General features: G+C 45.6%; 1 protein-coding gene across 3 annotated transcripts; it reads right to left on the reverse strand.

The window, feature by feature from the left end:
- Nucleotides 1-2918: 2918 nt before the first annotated feature.
- KCNA4 (potassium voltage-gated channel subfamily A member 4) lies at nucleotides 2919-10629 on the reverse strand. 3 transcript variants are annotated; one of them, XM_078148278.1, is made up of 3 exons: nucleotides 10132-10629; nucleotides 6141-6693; nucleotides 2919-5959 (listed from the first exon to the last, which is right to left on the reverse strand). In XM_078148278.1, the coding sequence occupies exon 3, from the start codon at nucleotides 5930-5932 to the stop codon at nucleotides 3956-3958; it is 1977 nt and encodes a 658-aa protein (XP_078004404.1). In that variant the 5' UTR covers nucleotides 5933-5959; nucleotides 6141-6693; nucleotides 10132-10629; the 3' UTR covers nucleotides 2919-3955. The 3 variants fall into 3 exon arrangements, with proteins under 3 accessions (XP_078004404.1, XP_020819522.1, XP_020819524.1); XM_020963863.2 differs by adding an exon at nucleotides 6810-6873 and having other exon boundaries at nucleotides 2919-6693; XM_020963865.2 differs by having other exon boundaries at nucleotides 2919-6693.
- Between the last annotated feature and the right edge of the window lie 5928 nt (nucleotides 10630-16557).

Below are 16557 nucleotides of genomic sequence, written 5' to 3' on the forward strand. Positions count from 1 at the left end.
TCTAGGAAAGCTTTAAACCATATGACCTCTGAGGTTCCTCCCTTCTATCTCTGAGATTCAATGAGTCTTTTGAAGCTAAATAGACTTAGATCTGGCCAAATGAATTACAGTGCTCCATAAAAAAAGGGTCATACACAGCACAATGCATATATGTGTACATGCTACATGTATGTAGTGTGTGAACATACATATATGTATGCATACATATATGTATACATGAGAGTGTGTAACATCATAGGCAGAGCACTGGATTTGGAATTAGGAAGACCTGATTTCAAACCCTGTCTCTGGCACTTGCTTGGTATATGACTTTTGGCAGTTACCTGACTTCTCTGGGCCTCAGTTTTCTTGTTTGTAAAATAAGGTAATAATAGAATGCACCTCAGAGGGGATTGTGGTAGGAACAAATGAGACAATAATGTAAAGTGCATAGTCAACCTTAAAGTGCTATTTAAATGTTAGCTGTTATTATAGAAAGTGTTTTGCAAATCTTAAAGCCACATACAAGTGTGAGATAGTATTTATTATCTTGGGCTTTGCTTGGTACAAGTTCCTTTATTCCCATGTTATGGATGAAGAAACTGATGCTCAGAGGAACAGTGTCTTGGCCACAAGTACACAGCTAGTAAGTGTCTAGGTCATGACTCAACTCCAGATCTTTGGACTGCAAGCTGAGTGCTTTCTGCACAATGGCAGCTTCAACAGGGATGCTATTGACAGTGGAATTCTTTCTTGCCTTCTTTGTAACCAATCTAACATGTACTCATTAAGTACCTAGAATATGTCAGGCACAAGACTCAAGAGGAACACATGCCATAACCCAAACCGTTTTTAATTTAGTGGTACCCTGGTGACAGTCAACTCAGAGGCCCCGAATAGACTCCCTTGCCCTCTGGGAAGAACACATAGGTGAAAAGAAACACCAGAGTTATAGGCCATTGTTTGCCATTCCAAAGAGGGTAGATGAGTCACTGCTGGGACAGAATGCTCAAAAAGTATCTTCTGTAGGAGAACCAGGAAAATATTTGGAGACAATTTGACCCAGGCTGGTATTAACTTAGAACAGGTAGTGCCTTCCCTACCAAAGGCATTTCTTCAGGGTTCTCTTTTCATATTGTACTTTTGGAACTCTCCCCAGGAGAAATCCCAGCAACAACTCACCAGTAAAAAATATCTTGTATCTGTATACAGTCTGCTCTCTTTAAGCAACACAGAATATCTGGAAAAATTACCTGGGCATTTCACAAAGTGAGATGTGGCCCAGAAGTTAGTAATCCCCATGATCACTTTGAGATTTCTCAGGGATGAGAAAGGCTAAGCAGGATAATGCCTGGCTTTTTGGGAGGCATTCAGTGCTTTCCAAAGCACTTTCTCACAAGACTCTCACATCAACCCATTTAGGCAGATAAAGCAGATAGAATATTTTACTGAGGAATGAACTCAAGGGAAAACAGTGTTTAGTGATTTGCCCAAAGCCACACAGCTGCCTATTGACAGACTAGCTTCCCACAAAGTCCTGGATCCTTGCCTTCACCACTACTTCTCTAACACCACTCAGAAACATCGGAAGAAGACACAATGGAGTTTTAGTGCCGTGGTCCACCAGATCGATTAGGTTCTCTACTGACTTATTCTTTTACTTTCCAGCTGGAACCTTGGGGCAGCCCATTTTAACAGTATCCAATGGCATTGAAATGAATTTCTATCTGGATGCATTCCAAATTAACCATATTATTAAAGTTCACATTTGGTAGAAGGTGACCCCCATGCAAGCACAATCTACATGGAGCCTCTCTAAGACTGAGTATCTCTATATGCAAAAAAAAGGGGTGATGAGTTAGAGACGAATCAAGAATTCTTTATGCCTCTTACTATTCCCACTAAGTTTTCTGATCTGTACGTCAATAATCCTTTAAATTGCAAGGTAGGATGCTATTGGTCAGTGCCCTCTTAATTATTATTATTATTAACAACAACAATAATAATAATTAACATGTATATCGCACTTTAAGGTTTTCGGGTACTTAGTCTACAGTATTTCATCTGATCCTCACAACAGCCCTGGGAGGTAGGTGCTATTATTATCCCCATTTCACTGATAAGGAAATTAAGGCTGAGAAAAGGTATGTGATGTGTCCAACGGCACAAAGCTAGTGAGTGTCTGAGGTTAGATTCAAACTCAGGTCTTCCTGGCTCCAACCACTCTATCCATTCCATCTAGCTGACTCTATGTCAATGGCACCTAAGCATGTGCAGATAGGCATTGAATAAATTAATTCTGATGCTGAGAACAATACTTTCAGAACACAGAGTGGCCTAGCAATATCTCTGTTGATTTTAGTTTTACTGGGATACAAAATTCTGAATGTAATTTATGTAAAGGGGCTTCCCTTGAAGGAGGAAAAGAAGGCAAGGGGCTATCCGTGTGACTGGGTGAGAATAAACTCTAGGTTCATAAACTCTATTAATGGGTAAATGAAAAGAATGTCATTGTGGCCTGTACTCATAGACATAGGACTAGAAAAGAAAATAGAGATTGGGTTTTTTTGTCCAACTCCCTCATTTTACAAAACTAAGGCCCGGAGAAAGGAAGAGATTTGCCCCCCTTTCACACAGAGAAATGACAAAGGCAGGATTCAAATCCAGCTGCCCCAACACTAAATCCCACAATCTTTCCACTGCATTATGTCGCCTTCTCCCTGTACTTATGTAAGAAATGTAATATTTGGGAGTAGCCCACTTACTAGTCAAGCCTTAAGACTCATCAGCTGCCCTTATTGGGCCTTTTACTCATCTCAGAATTTTAGCAGGGCACTATTAACTTCAGTTAGATTATTCTAAGCTTAATTTTTTTAAAGAAACATTTAAAATAGACTTATTTTCAGAACCATCATTGTAACAGACCAATTTCAAAAGGCTTAATTGCGAGTTTTTTACTTCACAACTCCTTTTCCAGATCACAGTTATTTATACTTTTAAAAGAGGATGGAATCAATATGCTGTTTTCTGTGTGGCTAACAGTCTCACACAAAGAAAAACGGAGAACAATCAAATAAGACCCAGAAATCATTCTTCCAATGATTGTCATTGAATTGTAACATTAGTAAACATTCACAGTTTGAAGTCTTGTTCAATCGATCTCCAGCATAAAAGTAGTGCAAAAAAAAAAAAAAGCATTCCAGTCCCTTTATTTTATGGTCCCAAACTCAGTACATTTCCACCAATTCCATGTCTTCCAAGATTTTTGTCAACACTTGCTACTGATGCCTTTCCAAAATTAATAATAAAAATAATTGATTTCTGTGGGCCCATACAGACTGTTTTTTTTAAAGTTAATTTCCAGTTAAAAATAAACTCTGATAAATCCAGGATAAAACCATGGCCCCTATTCTGTTAGACAATTTACTTCCTTAAGTCTACACAGCAATTCATACAAATTTTTGGAAAAACAACCACTATGGAATTCAATGATTTCTGAGAAATTCTATGAAAGTATTGGTAAATGACAATTTGACTGGATTCATTCTTACATAGTAAATACTTCCAATGCCAACTTTTTCTGCTATCATTAAGTAATTACTAGCAATGTTGACATCACACACGCACTCGAGCAGACACACGCACATACACACACACACACACACACACACACACACACACACACAGACTCCCTGTCAAATGATCTTGGCTTTTTTTTATCATCTCTTCCAACTGATGTGCAAAACTCTTGCATTCTAATAAAAATATAAAGATTGATTTGCTTTCATTTAGCCCCAACCCCCTCTACAAGGTCTATCATCTGCTTGATATGTAATACAAGTTTAGTTATAATTAGGTCTCATTTAACCAATAAATGGTATACTACTGTATGCATTAGACTCATTTGCATATTTCAACTTCTTCACTGCACTCTCTATGCATAAATAGATTTGGAAACTTTGGAAGGGGGAGAGCATCACACATCAGTCTCCACAGTCTTGGCATTGGTGCAGTTTTTTTTATCCGTTTCACTGTCATCCCCCTTCCCCTGACATTTTTCCTCTTTTGCACATAGAGATTCCTTAACTCCTTCTTCCATCTCCAGATACTCAGACTTGTCCCCAAAAGAAGAAGATGTTGAGCTCCGGAATTTCTTTAGCAAGTTAGAGGGGAGATACGGGCAGCTGACAGCATTCTGGGTCAGTTGCGTTTGCTCCTCATTCTCAGTCTCTCTATGGTAGAAATAGTTAAAGTTGGAAACAATTACTGGCACGGGCAAAGCAATGGTTAATACACCTGCAATGGCACACAGGGACCCCACTATCTTGCCTCCCACCGTGATGGGCTTCATGTCCCCATAGCCCACAGTTGTCATGGTCACCACAGCCCACCAAAAGGCATCCGGGATGCTTTGGAAATGCGTAGTAGGCTCATCTGCTTCGGCAAAGTATACAGCACTGGAGAACAGGATGACCCCGATGAAGAGGAAAAAGATCAGAAGGCCCAGTTCCCGCATGCTGGCCCTGAGGGTGTGGCCCAGGATCTGAAGGCCCTTCGAGTGTCTGGAAAGCTTGAAGATCCGGAAAACCCGGACCAGGCGAATGATCCTCAGGATGGCAAAGGACATGGCCTGCTGCTGCTGACCATTGCCACCTCCTTGCTGCTGGGCCAGGTCGGTGCCCAGGGTGATGAAGTAAGGCAAAATGGAAACAATGTCAATGATGTTCATGATGTTCTTGAAGAAGAGGGCTTGGCTTGGGCAGGCAAAGCAGCGGACCACAAACTCGAAGGAGAACCAGATGATGCAGACTGTCTCCACGATGAAAAAAGGGTCATTGAAGATTGTGTGTCCAGAGTTCTCCAGGTGAGAAGACATGGTGTCATTGGGCATCAGACCCCGCCCGCCAGCATTCATGACCATGGTAGTCTCCTTCTCATCCCGAAACTCTGGCAGAGTCTCCAGGCAAAAGATGACGATGGAGATCAAGATGACCAGGACGGAGACGATGGCGATGCCCCTCGCTGGGCTGGAGCTCTCCGGGTACTCAAAGAGCAGCCAAATCTGTTTCTTGAACTCATTTTCTGGCAAAGCCTTGTCTTCTTCCTCCCTCACAAAGCCCTCATCTTCCCGAAATTTGAGGAGGGCCTCCTCTCCCAGCTGATAGAACTTCACCTCCTCAGTGAAGATGTCAAAAGGGACATTTACTGGCCTCTTCAAACGCCCCCCTGACTGGTAATAATATAAGATGGCGTCAAAACTGGGCCGGTTCCGGTCAAAAAAATACTCATTCCGTAAAGGGTCAAAATACTGAGTCCTTTTCTCAGGATCCCCCAGTAGAGTCTCTGGAAACTGAGCAAGGGTTTTCATCTGGGTCTCAAAGCGGAGGCCGGATACATTGATGACCACCCTCTCGCAGCAGTCACTATAGCGGACAGAACTGTAGCCACCCCCACCCCCATCATCCTGAGGCAGCAAGTCCGTGTAAGAACATTCATCCCCGTGGTCATCTTCGCTATAATAAAACCTCCCATCTTCTTCCTCTTCCTCCTCCTCCTCTTCCTCCTCCTCTTCCTCACTCAACTCCCTCAGAATTTTTTCTTCTGAGCCACTAGGCATGAGGTCTGAGCAGTGAGGGAAGCTGCCCTGCCTGTGAGAGATCTTTTTCTTCTCGGTCGTCCGCTGCTGCCTCCGCCGTCTTCTGCTGCTCCGGCTGCTCTGGGTCTCATGTGAAGAGCAGGCCCCACGGGCTTGGTGGTGGTGGTGCGAGCCGCTGCCTCCTCCCGAGCCCCCGCTGCCTTCCACCGCTGCCGTGGCAGCTGCCACTGCAGCTGCCGCAGCAGCCCTGGAGTGCGCCAGCCGCTCCCTCTCCCGTGCCCGGGCCTGAGCGGCATATCCATAGGGCATGTGACTGTTGCAGCCCGAGCTCTCAGCACTTACCATTGCAACCTCCATGGTGCTGGTTTTACGCAAGGGCTGACCCTAGGAAGAGAAGGATGGTAAGGAAACGGATTGTTCCTGTCCTCACCAAATCAGGGCAAGCTCTGAATGCTTAGGTGGATTTCTTGGAAGAACAATGATAATTCCAGTCCAACTTTGCATTTTCCACCCTAGCTGCTCCCTAACCTCTTGCCTCTCATGGGTTCCACATTGTACCACTGACCTTGGTTGTGTAGGATCCAACAGCAAGCAGTTTCAAGTCTAGGTCAGCAAAGATGGGGTTTCCCAAGCATTCCTTTATGCCTGGGAACTCCAAACACAGAAATGGTTTGGGAGCCAGTCTATGAGGACGTCCTGAGGTTCAGAAAAAGCAAGCATTAGCCAGCTATTAATGGCACCAGGAAAATGCATTCTCTTCTCCTGCCATAGAAATTGTCCAGAACTTGGTCTATCAAACTCAAATAAAAAAAACAAGATGTCTTTAGTTTTAACATCTGCCTTCAGGTGAGCATTTAACCCATGTCAGGTGTTGTGATGTAGGTCCTGCCATTGCTTCTCAAGCTTAGCAAGGAGGACTTGGAAGCCCCCTACACATCAGTCCATCAACAATGTCTCAAGCCCCGGGGCAAAGGATGGGCAGAGGCAAAGACTTTAGGAGCAACAGAGGGTACAAGAGGCCACTGCAATGTCAGACTCAACTCTGAGGTCTCCATAGAAGACACGGAGGTGGAGATGAGTCACTCTTTGGCTAAGACCAGGTAGAAGTTGCACTTGACCTGAAGAGGAGAAGAAACAAACGGGGTGGGTGGGGGAGGGGGAGAAGAGGAAAAACTGTCATTTTCCTAATAAAAAATATCAACTACCGACTTGTCTTGGACCTCCATGTGAATACCTAAATGGTCCTCTATTGGATGTTCACTGGATCTCCAAGGTCCCAAGCTCTCATCCTAAGTGGCCTAAGTGAAAGAAAAGAACCTCAAATGAACAGTGAAAAGCCATACATTTGCTAAAAGTGTGTTATAGTCTGTTCCCTTGCTCACTTGCTTTTTTTTCTTTCTTAATCCCACTTTAGTCTGTTTTCTGACCCAATTACCCCATTACTCAGTCTTGTTTTCTTTGCACCTTTTAGTCTGTTGTTTTCTTTATTCTATTCCCACATGATTCTCAACCTAAGCCTTGCTTTCACCTATTCCAAATAAGAAAATTACAAAACCATAGGCTGTGAGAACTAGGAGGGTCCCTGGAGATCTTCCAGGTCTAATTTACAGATGAGAAAACTGAGGCTCAGAGGGAATGGCCCTTGTTCAAGTTTAGTTGCCTGGGTAGGTGAAGAGCTGTGAGCAGAACCCAGATATTCCGATGATCTATCCAGTGCTGATTCTAAACTCTCATCCTTGACCCTCTATCACTTTTCAGGGGTGTTTCTGCTGCTCCCCATTTCTTTCACCTTTTTTCTTACAAGATTCTTACAGTCCTTTTCAGGTATTACATAAGCTCCTCCCTCACTCAACACCTATCATTCCATAACTTATCATTCCAGCCCAGGAGTAGCCTGACTATGCTATGTTTCTGCTATCCATTGGACTCTAGTCCACACAAGAATCCCCACAAGTACTCTGAGTAGGGGAGAGGGCAGAGAAGAGATCTATTCTGCCTATACTCTCCAGTGCTGATTCAGGCAGAAGTATTCCCAGTCCCCTCAACCTTTTCCCCACATTCTGGTTGAGTGTAATAGCATGTCTCCAAACTGCAGATTAGTTCCCTACCAAGAGGAGGTAGGGCAATTAATCCCAGTTCCTGATAATCCATCTCTTTCCTTTCCTCCAAATTTGCTTTTAAGGGTCCTGTCACAATTCCTACACGGGAGCTTATAGGATCGGAGATTTAGAACTGGAAAGGACTATGGAAGTTATCAAAGCTAACCCCCTCATTTTACAGATGAGAAAATTTAGGTCCAGAGAGGTTAAGGGATTTGCCCAAGTCCTATAGATTGGGTCTGAGGTGAAATTCAGTTCTGGGTCCAGCACTCTAACAACTATACCATATCGTTTCTTTATCTTTTTATATTTTCTCAGTCAAGAAGGTTTACCTTCACTAGTTGTTCTCCCATCTATGACCCTCCACTTGCCATCCTCTCAAGTCTTCTCTCTCTGGTTTTCTCAACATCCACATTTCCTTCCAACCTTCTCTTTACTGAAGAATATACCTTCCTCCAAGGCCCAGTCTGGGTTCCACTGTCACCAAGTTTCCCTCTGGACTTTCAACCTATCTTCTTTTATCTTTCATACCCTTTCTGGCTCCTCAAATCCATATATTCACCCGGTAAAGCCCCAAATCTCCTATCTCCCTTCCTCTTCCCTTCATATGATGCAATAGAATCCATGAAGTGACTTTAGGGCCATGGAATTGGGGGATGATTAGAAGGGCAATCTACAGACCATTTCTGATAGCATTTTCAGCTTCTGATGCTACTAGATGCATCCAGATGCATGGGACCAAAAGCAAAAGGTTTTGGGGAATCCTTGAGAGAATTCATCTCTTGACCACCTGCTGCTCCTTACTGAAGTATGTCAGCCCTAAAGGCCCTAGAAAGCATTAAGGTCATGCTAGCCCAGCTGTAGCAAATGGGGACCATATACCTCTCCCAATTAGGGGAGCTCTCTTTGGGAGGGAGAGAAAGTCCCCATTTGGAGGTTTCCCAGGCAACAGAACTGGGAGGCTATATCTCTCAAGGTGTCTTACATTATCTTTTTCCACATTCCTAAGAAATTATTTGTTCATGCTAGAGGAACTACAATCCCTAAATGTAAACTACATCCCTACATCTCCGAGTTCATTTTCACAATAGAGAATTTATAGAAGCAGACCCCTCAAAGATCAGGTCAGGCCAAATCAGCACAAGGTGGCTTATTTATTTTTCTGATTTTGGTTCTCTCTATCCCTACTTCCCAATGCCCCAACAAATATATCAGTAAATTGAAACCCGTGTATATAAAGAACATAACCACAACTTTCTCTGTGTAATTTCTTATTTCTCCCGACCTTTGGGTATTCAGGACTCTCAGACAACAAGCTAGGCAGTCTCCTCTATATCTACTTGCCCCTCACTGCCACTCCACAAACTGATGTAGGAGGTGTGTAGGGTGAGGGGAGAGGGGGTGTCACTCTTTCATTGCCCTCTCCTGTTCAAACATCTCCCTTCCCTGTCATTGGTCACCAGTTATCTCACTGTCCCTTGTCTTTAAAAAGTTCCCTCCCACCTAGCAAGCCTGACTAGGTCAAATCCTCCCCAGGGTGAGCTAGGCTGACTCAAATTTACTCCCAAGGGCTTCTCAGTAGGGACCTAACCAAGGAACCCCTTTGCTATCCCTGTTTTATCTCTGAATTCCCATAGATATTGCGTGTGCACAGTAGGTACTTAATAAATGTTTGTTGACTGATGTATTGACTTATGGCTAATAGATTTATGCTCAATTCCTTCCCCCCCCCACATACACACACTTTAGACTCCTTCTACTCCTCTACTCTCCAAACCCACCACCTCCGTCAGGATATTATTAGTCTTATTTCTAATTCCCCCAAAGGTCCAGGGTGGTACCTGGACTTGGTCCCTCTGATTGTGAGTGTGTGTGCACATCTGAAAGGCCAACACACAGTGAGAAATAAGCACAGCAACACACACACGCCATTTATATGTGTGTGCTCATCATATGCTGATAAAAATACATGCAAATTCAGAGCTGGGAGAAGCAAGCAAGCAAACGAAACCCGCTCACCAGCTGTTCCCCAAAGGAACAGCGGACCAGACTCAGGGATGAGGCAGGCAGCCTCTGCTAAACCGAACACCCGCCCCCCCCCGCCCCCTCCGCTGGGGAAACGACATCTTTAATGGAACAGTCGCCTCCGGATACAGGTTCATGCCTAAGCATAGGAAACACGGGACATGAAGCCCCTTCCTCGGGAATGGGAAAATAACAACTGTTAGCAACAGGAGCAAACAGCATCCTCTGCACCTCCCTTCTCCCACCTCCCAGGGTTATTTATAAACGCCTTCCATTCATGCCCTTCTGTTAGATCCTGGTAGCCCCCCTCGTTTTCTGCCCCCTCCCCCGCCCCGCATCCATGCCTCGTTTTTAAACAGAAACTCTGTGCCCCCTCCCCGTTGGGGGGGGGGGAGGAAAGAGAGGAGGGAAGAAGAATTCAAGGATACTTACCGTTTCCAGGCAGGGGATGGGGGGGGTCCTCCCTGTTTTCCCAAGCCAAAAGCCAACAAGGATGGATGGAGGAGAGGGATCCAGGAGAAAAGGGAGGAGCACTCAGGTGGGGGTCAGGTGGAGGGGCCAAAATAAGCCCAGCCAGTGACTTCTCAGATCGTTGGGGGTGGGGAGCGGGGAGGGAAGAGGCAAAGGAGCCCCGGCTGCTGCACGGCTAGGGGAAAGGATGATGCTACCCTGGGAAGGACCCAGGCGTCCAGTTGCTTCCCGAGGTCTGCGTTCCCGGAGACGACTGGGAGGGGACTCGAGGGCCACACATAGGGTGAGAAAAAAAAATAGACGGGGAGGGAGCCAAGGGAAGGGATAAAAATCCTAGACAGCAGCGCTCACTTGTTAAGCCTGAATTCCTTCCCTAACATCCATCTCTCCCTCTCTCCTGTGCGCTCTCTCTCTCTCTCCTCCCTCTCTCCAGAAGCAGCAGCAGCAGCACACGCCTCCCCGGGCGGGGGCGGGGCCAGGGCCGGGCCGAGGGTGTGGCGATCAAGCCTGTCGCCAGGGGCGCCTACCCGGGAGGGCGCAGGGGGCGGGCGCAGTCACGACGCCGCAATTCCCTCCCGCGCCCCACCCCCTCCCCAGGGGGGATGTTGCTTTCTTGCTCATCTACTCTGGAGGCCCTTCAGTAGGGTCCTCTCTGGCGCACCCCATCACCATCACCACCCCCCAACATGAAAAGGTGGGGAGCGGGAGGGAAAAGGAGGGAGAAGGGAGAGAGGAGAAGGAGGAGGAGCCCTGGGAAGTGGGAGGGTGGAGAACCCGACGGCCAGAGCAGGAGCCCCGGAGCTAAGATGAAGGACCAGGGCTAGGGGACCCCACGGGAGACCCCAAAGGCGCGGGGCCCGAAGCTGCGAAACCCCCGGTGTGCTGGCTTCCCCAGCCGGAATCTCGTCACCCCCGACCCATTTCTTCCCTCCCTTCCCACTGTGTGCGTGTGCGCGCGTGTGTGTGTGCATGTGCGTGTGTGCGTGTGTGTGTGTGTGTGTGTGTGTGTGTGTGTGTGTGTGTGTGTGTGTGTGTGTGTGTGTGTACCAGCGTGCATTCATCTCTCCTAGCTCTCCCTTTGTTTCTCGCGTGGCCTTCTTCCTCCAATCCTGCTTTCCCCTCTAAGCTTTAAGCGCACCCTCTGGCCCCTAGCTTCGTCTGTCCCTGAGCTGCGTGGGGGTGAGTTTCTCGTCCTCCGCTCTTTGCTCCCCTCGGAGCGAGGATGCTCTTCTCCCATCCCACCTCTCCTTCCCCTTCTTCCCTCCGTTTTTGCCCCAGGGGATTTCGGGGGAAAGGCTGGGGGCTTCTGGGCTGGAAAGGGGTCAAAGGATGGAGCTATCCTCCCTCTCTCCCTACCTCCTCTTCCCGAGTGCGAAGTCTGGGAGTATGGGGGCAACAGTTCCCAAGTACTTCGTCCTGGCTGGGGTTCCACTCTCCCATCATCCTGGACCTGCGTTTTCCTGAGGGGGTGGCATTTTCTAGGGTAGGGGGTAGAGGCTCACCTACACAAAAACGTTACAATATCCAGTTTGCTTTTTTTTTAATTTGGTGAAGCCTTCCGATTCGGAAAGCCCTCGGGCACTCTGACCCCCGTCTCCCCACCTATCCAGCGGGCTCACACACAGACATATACACGCTTGCCCAGACACCCAGGGGAGACAGTGCATCGAGACAGCAGGTGCCCCTTCGGGTGAATTCCTCTTGGATCTGTCTTCCTTGGCAGCCTCGATGTCAACACTTGACCATTAATATGCCCCTTGCAATGGATGTAGTCTGGGGTTCATTTAAAAAAAAAGAAGAAGAAAAAAAGCCAAGAGGTTTTTTTGGTCTGTAAGTTCGTTCTTTGGATTTCTCACCTTTATACGATGAAGGAAAGGGGCTGAGGAGGGGAGGGAAACTGGTCACAACTAGACTTTTGTCCCCTTCCTCGGCAGTCCGAATTTCCCCAGCCAGCCTCCGAGATCCTTGACTCAAGCACCTTCCCCTTTCCGAACTCTCCCCATCTGACCAGAGGGAGGACAAACTTGAGCAGCCCAAGGTTTGCCTTCCCCCCAGAGGCTTCCGCCAACCCGACAGGGTGGCTTTGTTCACAGACTGTGTTGGCATTCTCCCTTTGTGGCAATGCATTAATTATTGAGTGAAATATTCACGAGTTGAATTATAGATATGCCTCTGTACACCTCTCCACTCCAGACAGGTAGAAAGAAGCCTGATGAAGGGATTTTAAAAATAATAACGATATGCTTGTTTTGCTTTGTATATTAAATAAAGATGCTTAAAAAGTATGACCTGGAGAGACCTGGCTTCTGGAGTAGCAGAGGCTGCTAAAATCCAACACCAAACCTGAAAGTTTTCACTTGTGGCCTCTGGGCCAAGTTTCTGGTCAGGAACAAGAGAAGCAGAGAAATAGAGCTTTTGGCTTATGTGTGTGTTACAACCTCAGGCCCTCCTTGTGTCTCCCTCAGCAGCTCATACATTATATTACAAGGTTTGATCTTTTTAAAAAGTAAGTTATTTAGGAATGTTTGCACTAGGCCAGAGTGGGGATTGGGCATAAGCAAGGTAGACAATTATCTAGGGCACCAAAAGGATGTCTCAACCGCATTTTTAATACTGCTTTTTATGAATGTAAATATTTTAACACAAGAAAATACCACATTCTGCAGCATAATAATAGCATTTCCATGGTGCTTTAAGGTTTGCAAAGCGCTTTAGGCATACTTCATTCAATCCTCACACTGACTCAGGAGTTAGGTATTTATTTTACAATAAGTCAAGTTGAATGTCATATAGTGAGGCCTCAAAGCTTCCAGTGGATAGGAAGTAGAGATTGGAGGGTGGGGTAAGGTTGTCAAACCTTGCCCAGAATGAAAAAAGGACATTTTCTACGGCAACTTGGTGTCTTAGTGGAGAGAATAAGTGCCTGACTTTGACTCAAGAATCAGCAATTCCTGAGTTTGGCTCCTGCCTGATACTTACTAGCCATGGACCCTAGGCAAAGCACTTAATCTTGAAGTGCCTCAGTTTCCCTGACAATAAAATGGGGACAGTGATAGCATTTACCCCACCCAGTTGTTGTGAGGCTTAAAGGGGATCACATAACTAAAGCATTCTGCACCCTGAAAGAGCTACATAAAAGCTACTTATTCTAACTCTCATTGAATAGGAGCAAACCTAATATAGAGCTGTTGTCTCATCAAAATGAAAATATCTCAGAGCGTGGAGGAAGGAGGAGAGAAGGCAACAGGGATCCAGGGTCCTTGGCTCCAAAGCAATTTATGAAATTAATCAGAAGCCCAGTGCTGTCAGTGGCTTGGAAAATAGGATTGAATGATGTCCCCAAGATGGCAGCTTTATCAAAAGCAAGACATTTGCATTCTGCCTTGTTAAGACTGTATCAAGTATGCTTCTGAGTAGGCTTCCTTTGCCTCTACCATGTATACAGCCTCAGGTTGCTTTTTTAAAAAAATGATTTAAAGGTGCAAGAGGACTTTATAAATGTACAGCTTCTTTCTAATGGAACAAGAATCTGGGTTACTTAATCAAGGAGAGAGCTGATGCTACAGAAGGAGATCTTAGGAAGGCCAGAACTTGTCTTGAAATCCCAGGTTTGAATCTGCTACTTACTGCTTGTATGACCTTGGGCAAGTCACTTAACCCCTTTGGGTTTCCTCCTCTGTTAAATGAGGGAATTGGACTACTAGATGGATGATCTGTGGTCCCACAGAGGTCTTTTAAAGAATGACGTTTTGGGACAGTTAGGTGGTGCAGTGGATAGAGCACCAGCACAGGAGTCAGGAAGACCAGAGTTCAAATCTGGCTTCAGACACTTATTAGCTGTGTAACCCTGGGCAAGTCACTTAACCCCTGTTACCTCCAAAAATCTTATTTTCTTTGTTTTTGGTCCAAGACTTGATATTTCATCAGAGTGGGGAACTCCCCATGTCATTTATAGTCTTAGAAAACCACCAGGGCCACTAGCAGATGATATGCCCTGCCCACTGTTACGCAGGTGGTGTTTGTTAGAGGCAGGATGTGATCTTGAAATCTGACTCCAAGACCCACCCTCTAAACCTTAATTCAGGTGGCACAGGAAGGATGGAGCTAGAAACTGGACCCATGATCACGTTAGTGTTCACCTCCCAGGGAAGGGACTCCCCATGCCAATGCAAGTCACCACACTGTATAATCTTAGAGAATCATCTAACAGAGCTCTGTGTTCAATAGCTTGCCACTTATGACAGAGACAAGATTTGAACCCAGGACTTCTTGATCTCAAACCAGTTCTCTGTCTTCTCAAACTGAATCCTCTCCCTCATTCTTAAAATCTACACGTCTTTCCCAACCTCCGCAAGACTTCATCCCACAAAAAGCCTTCCCTGGTAAACCCACCCTCCACCCATCATCTTCTTATTTTGAATTCCACTAGCATTTATATAAATAATTGATATCTTTACATCGAGATTGCATATTGCCTTTTAATTGCTCACTATCTATTTCATAGAAGTCCTTGACTCTTCAATTAGGTTTTTATCTTCTCTAGGAGCATCAGTGCTCTCCATCCTCTACTTGCTTTGCATGCTTCCCTAACAAGATGCAGCATGGTGCAATGGAGAGAGTGCTGAATATGGCATTGGAGGTTGCTGATGTTGGTTGTTTCAGCCCTATCTGATTCTTCATGGCCCCATTTGGGGTTTTCTTGCCAAAGATATTGGAGTGTGGTTTGACATTTCCTTCTCCAGTTCATTTTTACAAGCGAGGAAACTGAGGCAAACAGGGTTAAGTGACTTGCCCAACTAGTAAGTGTCTGTAGCCAAATTTGAGCTCAGGAAGATAAGTCTTCCTGACTTCAAGCTTGAAACTCTATCCACTGCAGCATTAGAGGACTTGAGTTCAAATCCATTCTCAAATCCATTTAGGCAAGCCACTAAAATTTCCTACATCTCACTTTCCTCATCGATAAAGCAAGGGGGTTGGACAAAGGATCCCTGAATTTCCAGCTCTAAATCTTTGATCCTGTAATGATAACAGTTAATATTTACCTAACACTTTAACATTTGTAAGGCACATTACAAATATCTTATTTGATTCTCACCACAGCCCTGGATAGTAGGTGCTACAGGTGTACCCATTTTACAGATGAGGAAACTGAAGCAGACAGAGATTGAGTCAGTTGCCCAGGGTCACACAGGTCTGATCAGAACTCACGTCTTTCTGCTTCCAGGTCCAAGGAGCTATGTATCCACTCCACTACTGAGCTAGCCCTAATCCTGATTCTCAGATCTTCTATACAGTGCCACAAGCATTTATTAAGTACTTTGAATAGAAAGAGCACTGTGCTAGATTCTGGGTGGGATACCCAACTTAGAAAAGATGGGCTTTCAGGGAGCTTACAACCTAGTAGGGGAATAAGAACTGATACACTTAAGATGGATTATACTCAATCTCACATATTAAGAACTCCTGACTTAGAAAATACATGAGGTCCAGCAGGGGAAGTGATAACCAACCAAGTGAATGAAACAAGATTTCCAGGGGCACCACAAAACCTTGGAGTTGAAAGGAAGCTCACTAGCCTTCCAGTCCAACCCTGTACCTGCACCAGAATCCCCTCAATGAAGTACCCCACACATAGTCTCCCAGCCTTTGCTTGAAAGCCTCCAGGCTCTTCCTGCCTCCTGAGGCAGCCCATTCCTGTTTGGAAAAGTTCTAGTGGGTGGGGCATTGTCCCAGACATCCTGCATGAATTGACCTCTTTGTACCTTCCACAAATTGCTCCTAGTGTTTGTTGGGGCTGGCATTCTCCTCCAGCTGACTCTAAAGTGTGAGGAGGAAATTTGGCAGGTGAAGCCAGCAGGCCTCCCAGGCCCAAGGGACAATCTAAACTAAGGCAGAGAAGCTTGAGAGCAAAGAGTGAATTTGTCAGAGTGGTCCAACATGGCAGCATGAGAAAGTTCATGAAGCGGAGTGTCAGCTAACTACAATGTACTTGTGGGGGGCCTTAAATGGGAGAGACAGAGACAGAGAGAGAGAGAGAGAGAGAGAGAGAGAGAGAGAGAGAGAGAGAGACAGAGAGAGACAGAGAGAGACAGAGAGAGACAGAGAGATTGCATTTTACTATGCAAAGTTCAAGGACCTACAGAAGATTTTTCAGCACAAAAGTGTCATGCCCAGTGGCATAAGCCATGAATTTAGAGTCATAAAACCTGGGTCCAAGAGCCGTTTCTACCATTTCTTAACTATAACCTTGAGCAAAGTTTGTTTTTCTCTTTGGTCCCCAATTTTCTCATCTCTAAGATGAAAGAATTGGACTCAGTGACCTCTAAAAGATTCTTCCAACTCTAAATCTATGGTCTTCTGAACCTATAATCTAGGCCTAAGATTGTT

This window comes from Phascolarctos cinereus, unplaced genomic scaffold (assembly GCF_003287225.1).
Source record: "Phascolarctos cinereus isolate Bilbo 61053 unplaced genomic scaffold, phaCin_HiC Scaffold_9;HRSCAF=440, whole genome shotgun sequence".
NCBI lineage: Eukaryota > Metazoa > Chordata > Mammalia > Diprotodontia > Phascolarctidae > Phascolarctos > Phascolarctos cinereus.